Genomic DNA, 25748 nt, shown 5'->3' on the forward strand with positions numbered 1-25748 from the left:
TAGTCCAGAAGCTGAAATCACTCCAGAAGCTGAGTCTAATTCAGAAGCAGAACCTAGCCCAAAAGTACAGAATGAAAGTGCTTCTGAGGACTGTCAAGATAACACTCAGCAGGTTATTCAACCTAAATTCAAGCACAAATCTTCACATCCTGAGGAGCTAATGATTGGAAGCAAAGATAGTCCTAGAAGAACAAGATCACATTTTAGACAAGAAGAGTCATTAATAGGACTGCTTTCAATAATTGAGCCTAAAACTGTTGAAGAAGCTCTCTCAGATGATGGATGGATATTAGCTATGCAAGAAGAGCTAAATCAATTCCAAAGGAATGATGTGTGGGATCTGGTACCCAAACCTTTTCAGAAGAACATTATTGGAACAAAATGGGTATTCAGAAACAAACTGAATGAACAAGGAGAAGTAACCAGAAACAAAGCCAGACTTGTTGCTCAAGGCTACAGTCAACAAGAAGGCATTGATTACACTGAAACATTTGCTCCAGTTGCAAGATTGGAAGCAATCAGGTTACTTCTATCCTACGCAATTAATCATGGCATAATATTATATCAAATGGATGTCAAAAGTGCCTTTCTTAATGGTGTCATTGAAGAAGAAGTGTATGTTAAACAACCTCCTGGGTTTGAGGATCTTAAGCATCCTGACCATGTTTATAAACTTAAGAAATCACTATATGGCTTGAAACAAGCTCCCAGAGCTTGGTATGATAGACTAAGTAATTTCTTAATTAAAAATGATTTTGAAAGAGGACAAGTTGACACAACACTCTTCAGAAGGACTCTTAAGAAAGATATTTTGATTGTGCAAATATATGTTGATGATATAATATTTGGTTCTACTAATGCATCTCTTTGCAAAGAATTTTCTAAGTTAATGCAGGATGAATTTGAAATGAGTATGATGGGAGAACTGAAATTCTTTCTTGGAATTCAAATCAACCAAAGTAAAGAAGGAGTATATGTTCATCAAACAAAATATACAAAGGAGCTTCTGAAGAAGTTCAAGCTAGAAGATTGTAAAGTGATGAACACTCCAATGCATCCAACCTGCACCTTAAGCAAAGAAGATACTGGAACAGTAGTAGACCAGAAGCTATACAGAGGTATGATTGGTTCTCTGTTATACCTCACTGCATCTAGACCTGATATTTTATTCAGTGTATGCTTGTGTGCAAGATTTCAATCAGATCCTAGAGAATCTCATTTAACTGCAGTTAAGAGAATCTTCAGGTATCTGAAAGGAACAACTAATCTTGGACTCCTGTATAGGAAATCCCTAGATTATAAGTTGATTGGATTCTGTGATGCTGATTATGCTGGTGATAGGATTGAAAGAAAATCAACCAGTGGAAATTGTCAATTCCTGGGAGAGAATCTGATATCTTGGGCAAGCAAAAGACAAGCAACTATTGCTATGTCTACAGCAGAAGCAGAATACATTTCAGCTGCAAGTTGTTGCACACAACTACTTTGGATGAAACATCAGTTGGAAGACTATCAGATTAATGCTAACAGTATTCCCATTTACTGTGATAATACTGCTGCTATTTGTTTGTCAAAGAATCCAATTCTACATTCAAGAGCCAAGCATATTGAAATCAAACACCATTTTATCAGAGACTATGTTCAAAAAGGGATTTTAGATATACAATTCATTGATACTGAACATCAATGGGCTGATATATTTACAAAACCTTTGTCTGTTGAAAGATTTGATTTTATTAAGAAAAATTTGAACATGCATTTTGTGTCTGATTGAAAAATTGCTTGCCTCTGAATAAGAAGTTTGGTTCTGAAGTTTATTCAGAAGCATTTGGTTCATCAGAAGCTCTTAACTGAGGTTCTGAGGAAAATGTGCTTCTGAAGATGACGTCAGCACTAAAACTTCAGAAGTGTTATTCTTTGCTTCTGAATAGCTTGGTTAGTGGGAACGTTGGTAGTTACTTTATGTAACAGCTGTCCCATTACCCAAAAGGTAGTTTTCTGAAGAGTCTCTGACGTGGTCTATTTGTATTGGAGTATAACAAAAAAAGGGCAATGATGTTTTATTCGCTTTTTAACATACTTACACGCGCCCCCAATTTGTCATTAATGCTGTGTTTGTTTGTCCCTTCTGAATTGCAAACTGTCATACCCCAAATTTTGACCAAAGGTCCCACTGACACACGTCTTCGAACTCGAACCAGACTCACATTTCAGTGAAAAATTCGGCAGGGAGGTATTTTAAAATACCTCATTTTGTTTCCGAGTCGGGCCCTCTTCTCTCAGTCTTTAATTATTTATTTCCATCTTTCAAATTTTTAGTTTAGAATTCTAATTTTAATTTTTAGTCCAAGATTAGATTAAATTTCTTTTAGTCCCATTTTAAATTTTTCTTTTTTATTTAAAACCAAAAATGTAGATATTATCCTTTTATTATTAATTTTTTTCTTTTTTTAATTAAGTCCCAAAATTGTCCAAAGCCTCAAAAATGTCCAAAACAGTCCAAGTTCACGCGCATCAAACACAAACCGTCTTCCTTCATTCATCCTCATCCAATTTACACAGCCTGTCACACAGAGGCAGTCCCAATCCAATTCACGCGCATCAGTCACAAGTTCAGGAACGGAAATACCTTTTTCTTCTCCTCAAGCCACAGCTTTTATGCTCGTATTTAACAAACCCTGGCCTCAACCTCACTCTATAAATAGAGACCTGCACAACACAAAGAAAACACGAAAAAAAACACAGAGAGAGGCGCGCAACACAACAAACACACACGCACAGGAAGCCATACCACAACACAGAGAGAGGCGCGCAACACAACAAACACACACGCACAGGAAGCAACACCACAACAACAGATCAAGCACAACTCGACGTGCACACGGAACCAGACACATACACTACATCGCAAGCCAGCACCATAAATAGAGCCGGATTCACAAGAGAAAAAGAGGTAGTACTTTCTTTTACCTTTAGATCTAGGTCTCTGTGTGTACGTTTTCGAAAATCTAGGTCTAGAACTGAAGAAAGAAAAGGGAGTAGGAGAAGATAAGCGAAAAAAAAATGCAAAAAAAATTAAATTAGGGTTCCGGCGTGGTGGCGCCGCCGCACTGGCCGGCCAACCACCGCCGGAACCACCATCCCACCGTCGGAGAAGAAGAGGGAAGAGAGAGGACAGAGAGCTAGAGAGAGAAGGAGGCGGAAGAGAGAGAAGGAGGAAAAGAAAAATGAGGAAATTAGGGTTTACACCCTTTATATACCTCTCAAATCCGGGTCGACCCGCCAGGCTTAACCCATGACCCGCTCCGTCTCTATCTAGGCCCAAACCTGTTTTTTACTTTCTGCACACCCCATAATACTGCTACACCTCCCACCTTGTGATTGAACCTTTTATTTATTTCTTTCAAGTCTTGCATACATTTTATTTATCGTTTAGCATTGTAATTATTAATTTATGTTCTCTCATGCATGTTAGAATGTAAATTAGGCCTTGATGTAAATAATTTATTTACTTTTTCTTGTCATTTATTTTTTTGCAGACCTTAGAATGTAAATAGGTTTTTTTGTAATAGTTTAGGTGCATGTGTGCGTGTGTGGGTGTATGCTATACTTTTCTGCTTAGGTTATTACGTTTTATTTTCTTGCTCCGTTAGTTTAGCAATTATTCAAAAAATAACAAAAACATGCAAATAACCAAAAAATCATAAAAATACTTTTTTATAATAAACCTTGATCCTAAATCAAGTGATCGTCCTTTTTATTTTATTTTCTTAATCAAATATCAATCAATTTAACTATACTTTGAGTCTATTTTCATTTAAATTAAAAAACACAAATCCATTCCTATTTTGCCACTTGGCTTTTATTTTTAAAACCTTTTTCAAAACTAATAAAAAACACAAAACCAATCAAACGTCAATTTCTACCCCGAACTACGAGGTTTTGATCCTTCACGGGTACGTAGGCAGAGGACCATGTCCTTTCAAACAATAAAAAATGTAGATAAATTAGGTCTCACCTTATTTTCTTTTTCATCACATTAATTCCTTCTTTTCAAAAGCAAGCAAGTTATAGCACATTGAATTAAATAAAACCAAGAGGTTCCCGTAGAGTACTACGGACATAAAGGGTGCTAACACCTTCCTTTTATGTAACTAACCCCCGAACCCAAAATCTTTTCAAAATGGGGTAGTTTGAACTTTTTTCCCCTTTTCTTAATAAAATTAAATGTTCAGTCGTGAAATAAATTAGCGAGTCAAAAGCTAATCAAATAGCCTTGATCTCCAAAAAATGACGCGACAGAAATGGCGACTTCACTGGGGATCCCCTAAGAGGGTTGAGCCTAACTTGGCTTTATTTAATTTTTTGTGCTATATCTTGCTTAAAACAAAAATAAAAATAAAGATGGAAATAATTGTACATATCTTTTATCTTCTCTTTTCTCTCTTTCTTCCCTTCTTCTTAAATATGAGTGGTGAGATAAAGCCCTACACCCGGGCTTGAGAGAAACATAAGATAGGACGGTGGTATAACCAAAGTGCCTTTCCGAGAGTCAAGTCTCGTGTTTAGGTTCATGTGGTACAACCCCACTCAATGGAGGGATCTTGAAAGTAATTTGTGTTGGCATGAATAGTCGTGTTGGCACTATATTTTCAAGTGACCGTCGAAGTTGAGGACCTTTAGTTACCCTTAACCCATCTTAGCCTTTTAGGACGTAGTGCGGTGGCTAATCAAGAGTAGTCTTGAATTAGTTGATACGCGATACTACACTCAAATGAAACTTTCCTACGGATATTATTGGATCAAGAGTAGTCTTGTAACCTGATAACATTCGGAGGTAGTTGATGACTTTGGGAACTGGATAGAACCCGTGATACAGGTACAAATAAAACCATAGTCCTTACCAAATGGGGGTTATTACCTTTAAACTCCAACATGGTGAGCTTAACCTATGCATAATCATGCATACATGCATTCATTCATAATTTCATCTTTTTTTTCATCAAAAATATCGAAGGACTTATACTGTTTTTGCAAATATCATAGGCATGGAAAGAAGAAATACTAGGAAGTTTACATTCAGGAAATTGGATCTAGAGAACTTAAAGAAGCTTGCATTTGAAGTAACTAGCTTGGAGAACTTTTGTGATCGTCATGGGAAGTTGCTTGGTGTCCTCTGGACAAATATCGATAAGGGGTGCTTGGAGACCTTGGTCCAGTTCTATGACCCTGCTTACCACTGTTTCACCTTTCCCGACTACCAGCTTATGCCTACCCTCGAAGAATACTCCCACTTAATTGGCCTACCCGTACTTGATAAGGTACCTTTTACTGGCTTAGAACCCTTTCCCAAAGCTGCCACTATTGCAAACGCCCTCCACCTCAAAACCTCTCTCATAAAAGAAAAACTCACCCTAAAGGGGAATCTCCCAAGCTTACCTACTAAATTTCTTTACCAACAAGCCTCCGATTTTTCCAAAACAAACAATGTTGAGGCCTTCTACTCTATCCTAGCTTTGCTCATCTATGGCCTAGTATTGTTCCCAAATATTGATAACTATGTTGACATCCATGCCATTCAAATTTTCCTCACAAAGAACCCAGTCCCCACATTGTTAGCTGATATATATCATTCCATTCACGATCGAACCCAAGTAGGTCGTGGAGCTATCCTTGGTTGCGCACCTTTACTATACAAATGGTTTGCCTCCCACTTACCTCAGACTCATTCCTTTCAAGCCAACCCAGAAAATCTCTCCTGGCCCAAAAGAATCATGTCCCTTACCCCATCCGACATAACCTGGTACCGTGCCGCTTGTAACTTCACGAACATCATTGTCAGTTGTGGAGAATACTCAAATGTACCCCTTCTCGGTACGCAAGGAGGAATCAGCTACAATCCTATCCTTGCCAAACGTCAGTTCGGATGTCCAATGGAAGCTAAGCCAGATAATATCTACTTACAGGGTGAATTCTACTTCAACCATGAAGATCCTTCAAACAAAAGAGGGAGATTTGTCCAAGCATGGTATGCCATTCGCACACTCAATAGAAGCCAATTGGCGAGGAGATCAGACTCTTTACAGGGGTCTTACACTCAATGGGTCATCAATAGAGCTTCCGATCTGGTCTTACCATATCATTTGCCGAGGTACCTATCTTCAACAACCCCAGCGCCGGCTTTACCCTTGGCCCCCGCAACTGTGGAGGAATGTCAAGAGAAGTTGGCCCGATCAGAATATGTGGGTGCTACTTGGAAAAGGAGGTATGATGAAGCTATGCTCAAGATGGAAACTATGAGTGGTGAGATAGAGCAACGAGGGCATGAGGTTCACAAGTTGAGACGACAAATAGTAAAAAAGAATGTTCAGATCCGAGCTCAGAGCACAAGGCTATCACAATTTATCAGCGCAGGGGAGCGTTGGGAGTTCTTCAAGGATGCACATTCAGATTCTGATGAATAGTCTACTTCAAAGAGCTCGAGAGTTCCCAGTTTTTCTTTTATTTTTGTTCTTAGCTTTAAGTTAGATATTTATCTTATTTTATTTTTGCAAAGTCTATCCCTTGGCTTCGTTGTTTAGAAAGGGAATTATCTCGTAGTATGTAAATTATCCAATGGAACTCTCAACTATGATATTTACAAAAATACTTTCCATAAGTCCTTCGATAAAAAATACGTCTATATTTTTGCATAAACATCATGCATCATCCTGCATTTCATAGTCTCAAGTCAAAGTCTCACACAAACTTTCTTTTCCAGAGAGAAAAAGGTCAACTCGTTTCAAAAGGTGGCCCCACGTGTCATCTACAAGTCAACCCGTACTCACTACACTCGAGCAAACGTAAAGAAGAAGATGGATTATCTTGAGCAAGAAAATCGGGTACTTCGTGAAGAAATGACAGCCATGCAGACTAAGATGGACGAGATGGCTGAATTAATAAAAACAATGGCGGAAGCTCAGACTCAAGCTCAAGTACAGATTCAGGCACAAGCGCAAGCATTGGCACAAGCGCAAACTCAAGCTCAGGCCCTAACAGAGGCGCAGGCCCGATCACAAGCACCTCCACTTCCTCCTCCTGTCAGAACTCAGGCCGAGGCATCTTCTTCTTGGACACTATGTGCTGACACTCCAACGCAGTCCGCTCCGCAACGTTCCACGCCTTGGTTTCCACCTTTCACTGCTGGGGAGATATTTCGTCCTATCACTTGTGAAGCTCAGATGCCCACTCACCAGTACACGGCTCAAGTACCCCTACCTGCCATGAGGGTCACTCCAGCCACCATGACCTACTCAGCACCTGTGATACATACAATTCCGCAAACTGAAGAGCCTATCTTTCATTCAGGGAATGCAGAGGCTTACGAGGGAGTAAGCGACCTACGAGAAAAGTATGATGAACTACGCCGAGACATGAAAGCTCTCCATGAAAAAGGGAAATTTGGGAAGACTGCGTACGATCTCTGTTTGGTACCAAGTGTGCAGGTGCCTCACAAATTCAAGATCCCAGATTTCGAGAAATACAAAGGGAGTTCTTGCCCTGAGGAACATCTAAAAATGTATGTGAGAAGGATGCCTGCGTATGCCCAAGATGATCAGATTCTTATCTACTACTTCCAAGAAAGCTTGACTGGCCCTGCTTCAAAGTGGTACACAAACCTAGAAAAAACAAGGGTTCAAACTTTCCGTGACCTTTGTGAAGCTTTTGTGGAACAGTACAGTTACAATGTAGACATGACTCCGGACCGAAGTGATCTCCAAGCCATGACTCAGGGAGATAAAGAGACGTTCAAAGAGTACGCCCAACGGTGGAGAGACACCGCTGCCCAAGTCAGCCCACGCATTGAGGAGAAAGAGATGACCAAGCTCTTCCTAAAAACTCTGAATCATTTTTATTACAAAAAGATGGTCGGGAGTACACCAAAGAGCTTCGCGGAGATGGTTGGTATGGGAGTACAGTTAGAAGAAGGAGTCCGAGAAGGACGCTTAGTAAAGAATGCAACTCCTGCCAGTGGGACCAAGAAGACCGGGAACCATTTCCCGAGGAAGAAAGAGCAAGAAGTCGGTATGGTGACTCATGGAAGGCCTCAACAAACTTATCCAGCCTATCAACACATTGCTGCCATCACACCCACCTCTCACCCTTTTCAACAAACAAATAACCATCCTCACTTACCGCAATATCCTCAGATACCACAATATCCTCAAATACCACAATATCCTCAATTCCCACAAAATCCTTCACCACAAAATACACAACAACCATACCAACAACAACCATACCAACAATACCCATACCAACAATACCCTCAACAAAATTTCCAACAACAACCTTATCAACAACGCCCACAACAACCTCGACCACCAAGAATGCCGATTAACCCAATACCAGTCACCTATGCAGAATTACTTCCCGGCTTACTCAAGAAAAACCTTGTCCAAACTAGAACAGCTCCTCCGATCCCAGAAAAACTACCATCTTGGTATAGACTTGACCAAACTTGTGACTTCCATGAAGGGGGCCGTGGCCATAACATTGAAACTTGTTATGCCTTTAAAAGCACAGTGCAGAGGTTGATCAATGATGGAAAAATAACTTTCACAGACTCGGCGCCAAATACTCAAACAAACCCATTGCCGAATCATGGTGCCGCAACAGTCAACATGATCGAAGATTGTCAAAAGACTCGTCCCATTCTGAATGTTCAACATATCAGGACACCCTTGGTCCCGTTACATGCCAAGTTATGCAAAGTCAACCTTTTTGAGCATAATCATGATCTCTGTGAAATATGCCTTATGAACTCCGGAGGATGTCAGAAAGTAAGAAATGATATTCAAGGGCTTCTAGACCGAGGAGAGCTTGTGGTCGAAAGGAAGTGTGATGATGTGTGTGTAATAACTCCCGAAGGGCCTTTGGAGGTATTTTATGACAGTCGAAAGTCAACTATCACCCCTCTGGTGATCTGCTTACCGGGTCCACTACCATATGCTTCTGAAAAAGCCATTCCATACAAATACAATGCCACCATGATTGAAGAGGGTCATGAGGTTCCAATACCGCCTTTGTCTAGTGTGGATAATATTGTTGAAGACAGTAGAGTTCTGAGAAATGGGCGCGTTGTTCCCATAGTGTTCCCAAAGAAGATTGGTGCTACAGTAAACAAGGAGGTTCGGACTAAAGATGCTGGTATCGCCAAAGAAGTGGATCAACCCAAAGAGGCTGGTACAAGTGCAGAGTTTGATGAGATTCTCAAGTTAATAAAGAAGAGCGAGTACAGGGTTGTTGACCAACTGATGCAGACCCCATCCAAAATATCCATAATGTCTTTATTACTAAATTCTGAGGCCTATAAAGATGCATTAATGAAGGTCTTAGAACAAGCTTTTGTGGATTATGATGTAACGGTGGGTCAGTTTGGCGGAATAGTAGGGAACATCACTGCATGCAACAACTTGAGTTTCAGTGATGAAGAGCTCCCAGCAGAAGGAAGGAACCATAATCGGGCGCTGCATATATCTGTAAACTGTAAAACCGATGCTTTGTCAAATGTGCTGGTGGATACTGGATCATCTTTGAATGTGTTGTCCAAAACAACTTATGCCCAACTCGCTTACCAAGGCGCACCTTTGAGACGAAGTGGGGTAATGGTGAAAGCTTTTGATGGCTCGAGGAAGGATGTCCTTGGAGAGGTGGTTCTACCTATCACAGTTGGGCCACAAGTTTTCCAAGTTAATTTTCAAGTCATGGACATTCAAGCTTCGTATAGTTGCCTACTGGGTCGACCCTGGATTCACGAGGCAGGGGCTGTCACATCCACGCTGCATCAAAAGCTGAAGTTTGTGAAGAATGGGAAGCTAGTAACTGTAAACGGTGAAGAGGCTTTATTGGTGAGTCATCTGTCATCTTTCTCTTTCATTGGGGCAGACGATGTCGAAGGGACACCTTTTCAAGGGTTTACTATAGAAGATAAGAATACCAAGAGGAATGAAGCCTCTATCTCGTCTCTAAGAGATGCTCAGAAGGTCATACAAGCAGGGGGGTCCACAAGCTGGGGAAAGCTGATAGAGCTTCCAGAAAACAAGCACCGAGAAGGTTTGGGTTTCTTCCCATCTACTAGTTTGTCCACAGCAAAGAAAGGCACTTTCCACAGTTCGGGCTTTATCCATGCAATTATTGAAGATGATCCTGAAAGTGTGCCACGAGGTTTTATAACACCAGGAGTATCCAGCCACAATTGGGTTGCTGTAGATGTTCCTTTTATTGCTCACTTGTCCAAGTAATGCATTTGTCTAGTTTATGCTTTTCTTTTCAAAAAAACATCCTTTCGCCCCGCCCCAAGCGAAAGTGAACTTATCTAGGGCTTTTTATTTCAAGAAACTATCGTCAATAAAATAAAAATGTCGTTTTTTTTTCCCGATGTTTTGTCTCATTTTCTTTTATGCTTTTCTGAAAAGTGGTAATACAAAAAACCCAACATAAATTTTCAAAAAATCTGCATGTATCTTTTTTTTTCCTAAATATCATCCATCACATGTGCAGATTAGAAATCAACGAACCCGTTGAACAACATAACCCTATGATCTCTCCCAACTTTGAGTTCCCTGTGTATGAGGCGGAGGAAGAAGAGAATGAAGAGATCCCTGACGAAATCTCTCGACTACTCGAACAAGAGAGGAAGACCATTCAGCCTTATGGGGACGAGCTAGAAGTGATTAACTTGGGCACCAAAGAAGACAAGAAAGAAATCAAGGTTGGGGCATCGCTCGAAACAAGTGTTAAAAAGCAAGTGATAGAGCTCCTCAAAGAATATGTTGATGTGTTTGCCTGGTCCTACCAAGATATGCCGGGTCTAGACACTAATATTGTGGTGCATCACCTACCTTTGAAACCTGAGTGTCCGCCAGTTAAACAAAAGTTGAGAAGAACACGTCCTGACATGGCTCTCAAAATCAAAGAAGAGGTACAGAAACAGATCGACGCTGGTTTCCTCATCACATCAAATTACCCCCAATGGTTAGCTAACATAGTGCCTGTTCCAAAGAAAGATGGTAAGGTCAGAATGTGTGTTGACTACCGTGATTTAAACAAAGCTAGCCCGAAAGACGACTTTCCTTTACCTCATATTGACGTGTTGGTTGACAGTACTGCAAAGTCTAAAGTCTTCTCATTCATGGATGGATTCTCCGGTTATAATCAAATCAAGATGGCACCCGAAGATAGAGAGAAAACATCATTTATTACACCTTGGGGCACTTTTTGTTACAAAGTAATGCCGTTCGGTTTAATCAATGCAGGAGCTACTTATCAGAGGGGTATGACTACTCTTTTCCACGATATGATACATAAAGAGATTGAGGTCTATGTGGATGATATGATAGTCAAGTCGATTACTGAAGAAGACCATGTCAAGTATCTACAGAAGATGTTCCAGCGCCTGAGGAGGTACAAACTTCGTCTAAATCCCAACAAATGCACTTTTGGTGTTAGATCCGGAAAGCTTCTAGGCTTCATCGTCAGCCAGAAAGGCATCGAAGTAGATCCTGACAAAGTCAAAGCCATCAGAGAGATGCCTGCTCCGAGAACAGAAAAAGAAGTGAGGGGTTTTCTTGGACGACTAAATTACATCTCCCGGTTCATTTCTCATATGACTGCAACTTGTGGGCCGATATTCAAACTACTCCGCAAAGAACAAGGTATTGTGTGGACCGAAGATTGCCAGAAGGCTTTTGACAGCATAAAAAAGTACTTGCTAGAACCACCGATTCTCATCCCTCCAGTTGAAGGAAGACCTTTGATCATGTACCTAACAGTGCTAGAAAATTCCATGGGTTGTGTGCTCGGACAACAAGATGAAACCGGAAGAAAAGAGCACGCCATTTATTATTTAAGCAAAAAGTTTACTGAATGTGAATCTCGCTACTCCATGCTCGAGAAGACATGTTGTGCTCTAGCCTGGGCTGCCAAACGCCTCCGTCATTATATGATTAATCACACTACTTGGCTGGTATCTAAAATGGATCCAATCAAGTACATATTTGAGAAGCCCGCTTTGACAGGAAGGATTGCACGGTGGCAGATGCTACTATCTGAATATGATATCGAGTACCGTTCCCTGAAGGCAATTAAAGGCAGTATTCTTGCTGATCACTTAGCTCACCAACCACTTGAAGACTATCGGCCTATCAAGTTTGACTTTCCTGATGAAGAGATTATGTATCTAAAGATGAAAGATTGCGACGAGCCACTATTCGGAGAAGGTCCTGATCCAGATTCAGTGTGGGGTTTGATATTTGATGGGGCTGTCAATGTATACGGCAACGGCATAGGGGCAGTACTCCTTACTCCTAAGGGTGCTCACATCCCTTTCACAGCAAGACTCCGGTTTGACTGCACGAACAACATCGCTGAATATGAAGCCTGCATCATGGGTATTGAAGAAGCCATTGATCTAAGAATCAAGAACATCGAAATATATGGAGATTTAGCTCTTGTAATCAACCAGATCAAAGGAAAATGGGAAACTCTTCACGCAGGACTGATACCTTATCGAGACTATGCAAGACGTTTATTGACTTTCTTCAACAAAGTGGAATTACATCATATCCCTCGGGATGAGAATCAGATGGCTGATGCCTTGGCTACTTTGTCTTCAATGATCAAGGTGAATCATCACAATGACGTGCCACTAATCAGTGTCAAATTCCTTGATAGACCCGCTTATGTGTTTGCCGCTGAAGCAGTTTTCGACGATAAACCTTGGTTTCATGATATTAAGGTGTTTCTCCAAACTCGAGAGTATCCTCCTGGAGCATCCAACAAAGATAAAAAGACTCTCAGAAGATTATCTAGTAATTTCTTCCTGAATGGGGATATCTTGTACAAAAGAAACTTTGACACAGTCTTGCTCAGATGTGTAGACAAATATGAAGCTGATTTATTGATACATGAAATACACGAAGGATCCTTCGGAATTCATCCTAATGGGCACACAATGGCTAAAAAGATATTGCGAGCAGGCTACTACTGGATGACAATGGAATCAGATTGCTACAAGCATACCAGAAAGTGTCACAAGTGTCAGATATACGCCGACAAGATTCATGTGCCGCCAACTACACTCAATTTACTTTCCTCTCCGTGGCCTTTCTCTATGTGGGGCATCGACATGATCGGAAGGATTGAACCCAAAGCTTCAAATGGACACCGTTTCATCCTAGTGGCTATTGACTACTTCACTAAGTGGGTTGAGGCCGCATCGTATGCTAATGTGACCAAGCAAGTGGTGGTCAAATTTATCAAGAATCATATCATTTGTCGTTATGGCATCCCCAACCGGATCATCACCGACAACGGAACAAATCTAAACAACAAGATGATGAAAGAATTGTGTGATGATTTCAAGATCGAGCACCATAACTATTCACCTTACAGACCTCAAATGAATGGTGTCGTCGAAGCTGCAAATAAGAATATAAAGAGGATTGTCCAGAAGATGGTGGTAACTTATAAAGATTGGCATGAAATGCTTCCCTTTGCATTACATGGATATCGTACTTCTGTACGCACATCAACAGGTGCAACTCCTTTCTCCCTGGTATATGGCATGGAGGCAGTACTTCCTGTAGAAGTCGAAATTCCATCATTGAGAGTCCTAATGGAGGCTGACTTATCGGAAGCTGAATGGGTTCAGAATAGATACGACCAGTTGAATCTAATTGAAGAAAAGCGCATGACAGCCCTATGTCACGGACAATTATATCAAAAAAGGATGAAACAGGCCTTTGACAAGAAAGTTCGCCCCCGTAAGTTTAAAGAAGGTGATCTTGTGCTCAAAAAGATTTTCTCTTTCCAACCAGACTCCCGAGGCAAGTGGGCTCCTAATTATGAAGGTCCGTATGTTGTTAAAAAAGCCTTCTCAGGTGGTGCCATGACTCTACAAACCATGGACGGTGAAGAACTACCACGACCTGTGAACACGGATGCAGTCAAGAAATACTTTGTCTAAAAATCTTAAAGAACAGCTCGGTAAGTCGAAAACCCGAAAAGGGCGGCTTAGGCAAAAATGAGCATCTCGGTGGACTGAAAACCCGAAAGGGCGGTCCAGGCAAAAATTAGAGACAATAAACAGAGATCATCATCCTGATAGAGTGAAAACCCGAAAGGGCAGTCTATGCAAAAGTTAAGGATTAAAAGAAAAAGACAAAGTAACTGCATCCAGTCAAGCACAGATACACTTGGGGCATACCTGCTATCAAAAGTATTCGAGCCGCAAGATAACGGATTTCAAAGTTGTTAGAGAAGGATAGGGTTATGAAGTTCAACGTACCTTTCCCTTTTAAATTACCATTTCTTTTCAAACTTTGTAAAGAACTCCATGAAGTCATGCCATTGGCATAGCGTCATTCGATCAATAAACTTTGAGCCTTTATCTCTCTTTTGATTCCTATTTGTTTTGTTTCGCGAATTTTTTTCCTCTTTTATTGATGATAATATTTTGAAACAGATTTCTAAAACATTATAAAAAGCATAAACAAATAGATACAGCTTGGCACTCGGGAGTAAGAAAGGCATATACCAACTCAAGAGAGGTTAGATCCTGCTAAAAGCGTGGCTCGACACTAAGGAAAGTCTCTGAATAAACAAATACAAAAATAAGCATCCCGGGGGACTAAGAGCCCGAAAAGGTAGTCCAAATAAGGGTTAAGGACTTCTTCCAAAAGAGGCATGACTGCCAAGGCATATCAATGGAGCGACACTCTGTGCCGGCTTGCAAATAGCGACTTCTTCTTCGAAATTTGTTCACAAAATTGTTGCGAAGAGTGTAGTACAAAAGTGCCAATCCATTTCCCACCTTACATACCATATTCTGCCTCATCGAGTTCCGTCTATCACCTACAAAAGACATGGTCGTCAAAATCACGTTCATACATACACGCATGCATTCATCACATCAACGCTTCCATGCACTCATACAACCACAAACTCGTAACAATCATGCATTTACTGATAATCATGCATTCGTGCGTACACAACATACGCACGACATTAATTCATACATAAACTCATCAATCGATTCGGCCATATCACTTCGGTTCAGTCTTAGTTTACCATTGCGTCAAGCCGCAAGTTTCTACGAGTAAGACATCTTCCATTTCAATTTCAAATTTCAAAGGTGTCATGCCCGGCAAAAACCGTGCTAAGTCATGTCACTAATCAATGTCAATTTCAACTTTAGTTTCGAAGTGTCATCCCCGGCGGAAAGCCGTACTAGTCATGGCGCTAGTTAATCTTGATGTCAACTTCAACTTTAAGTATCATCCCCAGCATAGCTGTTCCAGAGATGTCACCAATCCAACTTTTCAAGTGACCAGTTCCAACGAACGAACAACTCATGTCAATCTTTTATCTTTATGCCCAGCGACCGATTCCAACAAACGAATAGCCTATGTCAGTTTTTTTTCCTTTCGAGCAACCAGTTCCAACGAACGAACAACTCATGTCAATCTTTTATCTTTATGCCCAGCGACCGATTCCAACAAACGATTAGCTTATGTCTACTTTCTTTCGAGTAACCAGTTCTAACCAACGAACAACTCACGTCGATCTTTTATCTTTATGCCCAGCGACCAGTTCCAACCAACGAACAGCCTGCAACAAGTGGCCAATTTCAACCAACAAATAACTTGTATCCTTCTATTATTTCATTTTTAAAACCAAGTCCACAAATGGACATTGGAGTCTGAACCATTGCACTTTGTTTCGAGACATCGAGACGATGAGGAACAACCATTTTCCCCAGTGAAACCAGATTCCCCAGTAAAGTCGGATCCCTTTCTTCGAAGAATTTGGGTATCCCAGTGTCTTTCATTCCAGTCGAGCCGTCATTGTCATCATACATTCATAATTAAATCATGAGCATTCATAAACATCCTAGGTCAAAATTGGTGCACTTTTGTATTTAAGTCTTTCGGCTCGTCGAGTCAAAGATTTTACCTTCGAATCTCTGAGCGAAAAAACTTAAATAGGGGCATCTGTCATACCCCAAATTTTGACCAAAGGTCCCACTGACACACGTCTTCGAACTCGAACCAGACTCACATTTCAGTGAAAAATTCGGCAGGGAGGTATTTTAAAATACCTCATTTTGTTTCCGAGTCGGGCCCTCTTCTCTCAGTCTTTAATTATTTATTTCCATCTTTCAAATTTTTAGTTTAGAATTCTAATTTTAATTTTTAGTCCAAGATTAGATTAAATTTCTTTTAGTCCCATTTTAAATTTTTCTTTTTTATTTAAAACCAAAAATGTAGATATTATCCTTTTATTATTAATTTTTTTCTTTTTTTAATTAAGTCCCAAAATTGTCCAAAGCCTCAAAAATGTCCAAAACAGTCCAAGTTCACGCGCATCAAACACAAACCGTCTTCCTTCATTCATCCTCATCCAATTTACACAGCCTGTCACACAGAGGCAGTCCCAATCCAATTCACGCGCATCAGTCACAAGTTCAGGAACGGAAATACCTTTTTCTTCTCCTCAAGCCACAGCTTTTATGCTCGTATTTAACAAACCCTAGCCTCAACCTCACTCTATAAATAGAGACCTGCACAACACAAAGAAAACACGAAAAAAAACACAGAGAGAGGCGCGCAACACAACAAACACACACGCACAGGAAGCCATACCACAACACAGAGAGAGGCGCGCAACACAACAAACACACACGCACAGGAAGCAACACCACAACAACAGATCAAGCACAACTCGACGTGCACACGGAACCAGACACATACACTACATCGCAAGCCAGCACCATAAATAGAGCCGGATTCACAAGAGAAAAAGAGGTAGTACTTTCTTTTACCTTTAGATCTAGGTCTCTGTGTGTACGTTTTCGAAAATCTAGGTCTAGAACTGAAGAAAGAAAAGGGAGTAGGAGAAGATAAGCGAAAAAAAAATGCAAAAAAAATTAAATTAGGGTTCCGGCGTGGTGGCGCCGCCGCACTGGCCGGCCAACCACCGCCGGAACCACCATCCCACCGTCGGAGAAGAAGAGGGAAGAGAGAGGACAGAGAGCTAGAGAGAGAAGGAGGCGGAAGAGAGAGAAGGAGGAAAAGAAAAATGAGGAAATTAGGGTTTACACCCTTTATATACCTCTCAAATCCGGGTCGACCCGCCAGGCTTAACCCATGACCCGCTCCGTCTCTATCTAGGCCCAAACCTGTTTTTTACTTTCTGCACACCCCATAATACTGCTACACCTCCCACCTTGTGATTGAACCTTTTATTTATTTCTTTCAAGTCTTGCATACATTTTATTTATCGTTTAGCATTGTAATTATTAATTTATGTTCTCTCATGCATGTTAGAATGTAAATTAGGCCTTGATGTAAATAATTTATTTACTTTTTCTTGTCATTTATTTTTTTGCAGACCTTAGAATGTAAATAGGTTTTTTTGTAATAGTTTAGGTGCATGTGTGCGTGTGTGGGTGTATGCTCTACTTTTCTGCTTAGGTTATTACGTTTTATTTTCTTGCTCCGTTAGTTTAGCAATTATTCAAAAAATAACAAAAACATGCAAATAACCAAAAAATCATAAAAATACTTTTTTATAATAAACCTTGATCCTAAATCAAGTGATCGTCCTTTTTATTTTATTTTCTTAATCAAATATCAATCAATTTAACTATACTTTGAGTCTATTTTCATTTAAATTAAAAAACACAAATCCATTCCTATTCTGCCACTTGGCTTTTATTTTTAAAACCTTTTTCAAAACTAATAAAAAACACAAAACCAATCAAACGTCAATTTCTACCCCGAACTACGAGGTTTTGATCCTTCACGGGTACGTAGGCAGAGGACCATGTCCTTTCAAACAATAAAAAATGTAGATAAATTAGGTCTCACCTTATTTTCTTTTTCATCACATTAATTCCTTCTTTTCAAAAGCAAGCAAGTTATAGCACATTGAATTAAATAAAACCAAGAGGTTCCCGTAGAGTACTACGGACATAAAGGGTGCTAACACCTTCCTTTTATGTAACTAACCCCCGAACCCAAAATCTTTTCAAAATGGGGTAGTTTGAACTTTTTTCCCCTTTTCTTAATAAAATTAAATGTTCAGTCGTGAAATAAATTAGCGAGTCAAAAGCTAATCAAATAGCCTTGATCTCCAAAAAATGACGCGACACAAACGTTTTAATAAAAACACTAAGTCAATTCACACACTACTCACTTCACAACAAACACTTTCTATTTTCTTCTCAACCCTCTGCGAAAGTAAGCGCATTCACTCATCCTCTCAAAACACCTTAGAACCCTAAAACTACTTCAAATCTATGGCATCTTCAAGTTCTGCTGGTGGTTCTTCATCAAATATGGATATAGATACTCCAGCATATGAAATCAAAGGAAGAACTATGTCTATTGAGGAATGGGAGTTAATCATTCAAGCGGAAAATCCAGTGGATTTCGCTTCTCTAACTCACCATGGGTGCGACTTGGTAAGATTCTACAAGAAGCAGAAGATGATGGGTTACTTCAGTCTTCTCAATGGTCCAACTTATGAAGTTCTGGTCAGACAATTCTGGGTAAGGGCTTCAGTCTTTGACATTGAAGCTGCTAGACAGGAAGAAGCTCAACTGATTCTGGTTGATCCTACTCTAAAGGGAAAAACCAGAGAAGAAATGGGTCTACTCTCCTTCACCGGCACAGAGATTAGATCAAATGTCATGGGTATTCCTGTAACCATAAATGAGCAGATTATTGCTCAAGCCATGGGAAGGGATACTTCTGGCAAATACTTTGGAGAAGAAATTCCTAATCCAAGAACCAGCTCTTGGAAGGAAATTGTCAATGAGACCATCTATGGGTCTAAGGTTGCTCAACCTTACAGCACTTTGAGCATTGAGAAGAAAATGCTGCTGAAGATCCAGAATGAGAACATCTTTCCCAAAGGTGGAGGAAATGATCAACCTTCACTTGGTCACAAAGTCTTTCTGCATCACACCATCACTCAGGAAACAACGATGAATGTTCCAAAGTACATGTTCAAATACATGATCAAGGAACTAAAGAAGAGTCAAATGGAAAACAGAAAGTTTGTTCCTTATGGAAGACTACTCTCTGTAATCTTTCAAGAAGGAGGACTTCTAAGTGCCTTGAAGGATGTGGGCATCTATGATAACCAAAAGCTGGGAGCAGTAACTGGGAAGATAATCAATGCATCAACACTTGTGAAGATGAAACTGATTCCAGCAAATGCTCTCAAGAAACTAGATTCTGATATGCGTGAATCTGATGCAATATCTGATCTAGTCACTCATCACATCCCCATCTGCAAGAAGGATCCCCTGGATGTGCAGAGAGCCTACATCTTGGACTTCTACAAAACCTACAATCAGAAGATCAGCTTGAAAGATGTCCCTGAAGAAATGTATGGTGGTGATCTGCCTGTGGCCAAAGGCAGAAAATCTAAGAAGAAGCAGATCACCAAGGAAGAATACCTTGCTGAAGATGCTACTGAGGAGGGTGCTCAGAAGCATAAGAAAGCCAAGAAGGAAAAATCTGCTATGTCCACCATTCTTGAGGAAATGGAGGATTTGGATGATGTCCCTCTTATCTCAAAAAGGACAAGGAATGCTCAAGAAACAGCAGAACAGCCTGCTTCTGAACAAACAGGCTCTGAGCAAGCTGCTGAAGAGCCTCTAAGTCCCAAGAAGAAAAGAGAAGCTGCTCTTAAGACCATCAAAAGGAAGAGATCTTCAAGGAATCTGAAGACAGCTGAAGGACGAAGGGCAGAAATGTTGGAAGAACTGGAAGAAAACTGGGATGAAGACTCAAGCCCCAAGAAGGCAAAAAGGACTATAACTTCAGAGCCTATAGTCATGCCCAGTTTTGAAATGACTGAAGAACTAAAGCAGTATGCTAAGGAGTACTCTGCATCCAAGATAGCAGAGAAGAAAAGGTTGAAGGAAGTGTTTGAGAAAGAAAGGGATGAGCGTCTCAAGGCTGCAGGGTATGTGCCTACTCCTGACATTGCTGCTTTAGCGTCTGAGTTAGAAACTGTTCAGTATGGAGCAACTCTGATTTCTCAAGCCTTGAAGAATAAGCAAGCTTCAGGAGCAACTTCATCAGAACCAGTTTCAAAAGCTCCAGAAGCAGTTCATCCAGAAGCTCAATCTTCAGGTAATTCATCCAAACCTGACATCTATACTCAGATTCCATATCTACCCTCTTCACCCTCTTCATCATCCACAGAATCAGATGACCAACCCCTTAGCCAACACATAGACAAACTTCTAAAAACCAAACCTACCAAACTAACAGAATATGGAACACTTGACTATGAGAGAACTCAAATAGAATTTTCCAAAAATAGGATTAAACTGTGTGAGAAATTCAATTTGCCTACTACTCATCCACTATATCCAGATATTCCAGAACCTGTTAGTATACAACAACCTGAACCCACCCAAACAAACTCACCAAATAACCAAACTCCACAAAGAGCCTCTGAAGTAGTTTCAGAAGCAACTACTTCAGAAATCCCCCAACAACAACAAGAATCCTCAACCATTCACAATTTAGAAAAACACTTAGGTGGTGAAATGCAACCTACACCTACAAAGGCCTCTAAGACAGTCCCTGGAAAGACTGTGTTAGAAAACCAACAAACAGAAACCATCCCTGAGCAAACTGTTCCTGAGCAAAATGTTCCTGAGCAAACTGTTCCTGAACAAGATGCTTCTGAACAAGTTGCTTCTGAACAAGTTGCTTCTGACCATCAATCAACAGAACCAGAACAACAACCAGAACCACCAATAATAGATTTAGCCTCTGACCAACCTTCCACATCTCATACAACTCAATCTGAACCTTCAACCATCCCTGACTATATCCTTGAATCTGAGTATATTGATGAACAGTTAATCAAGCTTAGTGATGAGATTCAGACACTGATTCTTCGCAGAACAGTTCCTGTACCTCCTATTCACTATCTTGATCAATGGATGGATCTGAAAAAGAGTTTTGATGACCTGCTGGATAAGCTTAGTTCAAAGTGTGTCTCATCTCACTCTGCCATGCTGCAAAAGATGTTGGATGATATGCATGAAGCAGCTAGAGTGAAAGAGCTGAATTACGTGCCTCTGCTGGACATCACTCCTTTCTATCCAGAAGAAGAGTACATCTCAAGGGCAACAAGAATTCATGCTGGGTACAAAAGAAGATTGAGGGAAAAAGATGAGCTACTCAAAAAGAAGGATGAGCAAATCAAGTATCTATTGGAACAGATGTACAAGCAAACCCAACCTTAGTTGCACATTTTTTTTGCTTGTTTTAATTTTTTGTTCTAAGTACTTTAGTTGCACTGCATTTGTATCTCAACTTTTCTATATATATATTATCATTGTTTCTGGATCTTGTGCTTTTTCACCTTCAATATGTTTTACAAGCTTTAACTCTGATGATATTTAATGCTGCTTGCTCTGAAATACTATTTTTAAAGATTATATGTTTATTCTTTTGTTTTGTTTTGCTCTGATACTCTTTCTTTTGTTTCTATTCTTTTTGTTGATGACAAAAGGGGGAGTAAATGTATAGTATTTTTAAGGCACTGAGCCCCACTACAACCACTTCTAAATTTCTTTTAAATACTTCTGATTTGATTTTATGAGTATTTTATTGAAATTTAATTAATAAGAATAGAACTTAGGGGGAGCTTACAAACCTCACCTTAAAGATCTATTAGACTCAGGGGGAGCTTACAAACCTCTATCCCAGTGGTCAACTTATTAATTAGATCAACAACAATTGAACATTTTAAATACTATTGTTTGTCATCATCAAAAAGGGGGAGATTGTTGGAACAAAATGTGTTTCACAATGAACCTTATTAAGTTTTGATGATAACAAGGTATTAAAAATTGTCAATTGGTTATTACTAATAATTGTTCAAGTGTACAGGACCAAAGGCTACTCAAGTTATTTCAATAGGTCTTGGAAGAACAATGGAAAGAAAAAGAAATTCTGAGCATCTGAAGAAAACTGCTCCTGAAGCTGAAGTGCTTCTGAAGAGATGACGTCATCAGAAGCAGAAGGTCATCAGAAGCAAAAGTTTTCATCAGAAGCAATATCTTCACCAGAAGCTACGTTTGATCCTTTAATCAAACTGAAGATTCAAAGTAGCTGATTCTCAATTCAGTCTTATCAAAGAAGAACGAAGAATTGAAAGGGAGGTATCAACGGATATATGGATAGCACTGAGCACTTGTCTCTCATTAATAGAGTTGACAAAGTACAAGTGTACAACCACTACCTCCACTACTCTGTTTTCTGTCTACGCTACAAGACAAAACAATAGCCATGCCTGCAGAATTTGTACACTCAAGATGAGAATGAATTTGAAGCTTATTCTTCAAAGGACTACACCCAAATCAGGCAAAGGATCACTGGTGGATAATCAAAGGATTTCAAACGACTCTTTAGACGTGCTGATTATCTCAACGTCTCTTTCACGCCTCTATATAAAGGAGTGAAGACTTGAAGATTGTATATAGAGATACATAAGTTCAAAAACGCCAAAACTCTGTCAATTTGATTCTACAAAGCACACTGAATTTCTGCACTGATTTGATACATCTTAGAAATTCAAAGTCTAGAGTCTTTTCTGTATTGTATTGTGAACACCACTGATTGTATATCAAGTGTTCAATTCAAACTCAATTCTCTGTATTTTTGTTTGATTAGAAGTCTCTTGCCTGCGTGCTTGAGCATTAGAAGTCTCTTGCTTAGTGCTTGAGCATTGGAAGACTCTTGCGTGTGTGCTTGAGCATTTTTGTGAAGTCTCATACTTAGAAAGTATTGAGCAGTTGTAATCTTTGTGATTATAGTGAAATCTCCTTGGAAGTGCAAGGGGGACTGGACTACTTCCGTGTTGTGGAAGGAACCAGGATAACTGCTTGTGTCTTTGTCTTTCTTTTCTCTGCTCTGTTCTTTTCCGCTGCAATCTGACTCTGATCATTTCATCAGAAGCAATCAAACTGCTTCTGAAGTTTTATCAGAAGAAGTATTTTTTAAGAGAAATAGAAAACACAATTCAACCCTTCTTGTGTTTTTCACCTTCAGTCCGGCCTAACAATGTCAGCATTTTTGTCCGTTGAGCTAAGACTTATGGGACAATAGGTTACTAATTATAATGTATTAGTGAATTGTGTGTCATTAATTGTGATTTATTATAAAAGCACTCATGGAATAAATGTTTGTGAGTAAAGAATTAGCAGCTCAATGAAAAATATATTTTCTACTACATATGTCTTTTAATTTCAATTGTATCAGTTAAACTTTATATCATATTTTTATAATTAATAAAATATATTATTCATTATATAATTTACTAATAATTAACATAATAACAATTATTTATAACAATCTTGTGCGATGGACGGGTATTTATCCAGCTATAGTAGAAATCATAGAATATTAACATTTAATTGATTTAGATCCTCAGAGAAAATAATAATTTTTTTAATAAGGGTATAAAAAGTATATGAAATCGTTTAAAAATATAATGTGAAGATATAATGTGACTGTAAAATAATTTACCTAAAGGATTGTGTTCTCTTCTATTGGTTTGTGATGAATTTTTTGAGTACAATTATTATTTATTTTAATATGTATCATATAGTTAATAGTTTGCAAGAAAAAGTGATATTTTTAAATTAGGCTTAAATGCAATTTTACCCCCCCGATTTTGATTGAATCTGAATTTCACCCCCCCTATTTTAAAACTCGGAATTTTACCCCCCTTATTTTAAAACTCGGAATTTTACCCCCTCTATTTTACCTTTTTCAAAATTTTACCCCCTATTTTAAAATAAAGAACCAAAAAATACTAGAAAAATAAAGAAACGATTAGAAAATATTAATTTGGTAAAAAAATATAAGAAAAACAAGAAAACACAACAAAAAAAAACTAAAAAATAGAAAAACAATGAAATTACAAGAAAAATTCAATTAAGAATTCATGAAAAAACTAGTTTGCACCTCTAATTATTTGCTATTTTCATGTATTTTCGTACTAGTTTTTTATTTTATTTTTAGAGATCATACTAGTTTTATGCATTTTTTCTAGTATTTTCTATTCATTTTTTTAGTATTTTTTTGGTTTTATTTTTATTTTTTCATTAAAAAACATTTAATACAAATAATTAAGGCTTAAAAAATGCATAAAACTAGTATGATCTCTAAAAATAAAATAAAAAACTAGTATTAAAATACATGAAAATAACAAATATTTAGAGGTGCAAACTAGTTTTTTCATGTATTCTTAATTTAATTTTTTCTTGTAATTTCATTGTTTTTTTATTTTTTAGTTTTTTTTGTGTTTTCTTTATATTTTTTTTACCAAATTAATATTTTCTAATCGTTTTTTTATTTTTTTTAGTATTTTTTTTGTTCTTTATTTTAAAATAGGGGGCAAAATTCTAAAAAAACGTAAAATAGAGGGGGTAAAATTCCGAGTTTTAAAATAAGGGGGGCAAAATCCCGATTCAATCAAAATAGAGGGGGTAAAATTCCAAGTTTTAAAATAGGGGGGGTAAAATTCAGATTCAATCAAAATAGGGGGGGTAAAATTGCATTTAAGCCTTTAAATTATAGGTCATTGTAATAACTTCAAAATTAAAAGGGAGGAATGCAATCAAGAAAAATTTATTTTGTTTTTTTATTTCATCTCATTTCATTACCATCATCAAAAATACAACGTTCATGGCAGTGTGTACTCTCTTAAGTTGCTACTCATTGAATTCATGGCTGAATTCTCTAACAGTCACACCAACCATTCACACACTTTGGTTGAAAACCAGCATAACACATATCATATGGGCAATCAGAATCCTCAAAACAACTCAATTTTACTGTAATGAACAAAGTAAATAAACTATGTTGTTAAAATGGGACACAATATTGTCAACAATTAGTAAAGAAGAAAATTTGAAGAGAATAAAAAATGGCTTACCTTTAAAGTACGTTGAAATAAGAAATATAGAAAGAAAGTAAATCATAACCTTAACAAATTTGATAATATTAGTCATATTTCCTCCACTTTGCATGTATCAAAGATTTTATCTATTTATAATTGATAATGCTTATGCTTTTGTTACATTAATTAAATAGTTTTTAGCATTTACGAAGTTGTAAAAAACCCTTCCTAAACTTAGAATACTTATTAAATGCCTCTTAAATAAATTAATGTATTGCATTTGTCGATTCGTCACACTTAGTAAGGAGGTAATGTGAAAAATTTATGAATTGTGTCTTATAATTTTTTGCAATATTTCCAAAAAAATGGAAAATTTTATGGTGAAGTCATAAGAATGACTTTTCTGGTAAAGTTAATCCTATGACCAATCATTTAGCTTTTGTGTATTTAATCAATGCAACGTCAGATTATATGGTGTACTACATATTTGTTCTTAAGGTGTGTCATTATATCTTTCATCTTTTTTTCCATATCGATTTTGTTCATCCCTTTCTCTCCGAAATTCATCTGCTCCAACACCAACCATACTGTCTTGCTTAATCAAAATTCATCTTCTCCAAAATTCACATTCTTGAACCCTAAAACTGTTTCTCTCCAAAATTCATCTGCTTAATCAAATCTCTTTCTCTAAAAAATTCTTCTTCTCCAAAATTCACATTCTCGAACCCTAAAACTGTCTTGCTTAATCAAATCGATCTTCA

At 38.5% G+C, this 25748-nt stretch overlaps 1 protein-coding gene and 1 long non-coding RNA gene across 2 annotated transcripts; one reads left to right on the forward strand and one right to left on the reverse strand.

The window, feature by feature from the left end:
• The first annotated feature begins 6854 nt into the window (after positions 1–6854).
• Positions 6855–14565, forward strand: LOC112419391 (uncharacterized). Its single transcript, XM_039830996.1, has 3 exons — positions 6855–10247; positions 10616–13987; positions 14542–14565. The coding sequence occupies exons 1-3, from the start codon at positions 6855–6857 to the stop codon at positions 14563–14565; spliced, it is 6789 nt and encodes a 2262-aa protein (XP_039686930.1).
• Positions 14566–24705: 10140 nt separating this feature from the next.
• Positions 24706–25145, reverse strand: LOC25486722 (uncharacterized). The gene is made up of 2 exons (XR_003009058.2): positions 25024–25145; positions 24706–24922 (listed from the first exon to the last, which is right to left on the reverse strand). It is a non-coding gene; the product is annotated as an uncharacterized lncRNA (long non-coding RNA).
• Between the last annotated feature and the right edge of the window lie 603 nt (positions 25146–25748).

This window comes from Medicago truncatula, chromosome 2, assembly GCF_003473485.1.
Source record: "Medicago truncatula cultivar Jemalong A17 chromosome 2, MtrunA17r5.0-ANR, whole genome shotgun sequence".
Classification (NCBI taxonomy): Eukaryota; Viridiplantae; Streptophyta; class Magnoliopsida; order Fabales; family Fabaceae; genus Medicago; species Medicago truncatula.

Bases quoted from the DNA above. Each gene is read 5' to 3' on its own strand.
- LOC112419391 (XM_039830996.1), top strand. From the start codon at position 6,855: ATGGATTATCTTGAGCAAGAAAATCGGGTACTTCGTGAAGAAATGACA. The intron at 10,248-10,615 runs GTAGATGTTCCT...CCTGTGTATGAG, and splicing joins CCAGCCACAATTGGGTTGCT to GCGGAGGAAGAAGAGAATGA. The intron at 13,988-14,541 runs GTCAAGAAATAC...ATAAACAAATAG, and splicing joins GACCTGTGAACACGGATGCA to ATACAGCTTGGCACTCGGGA.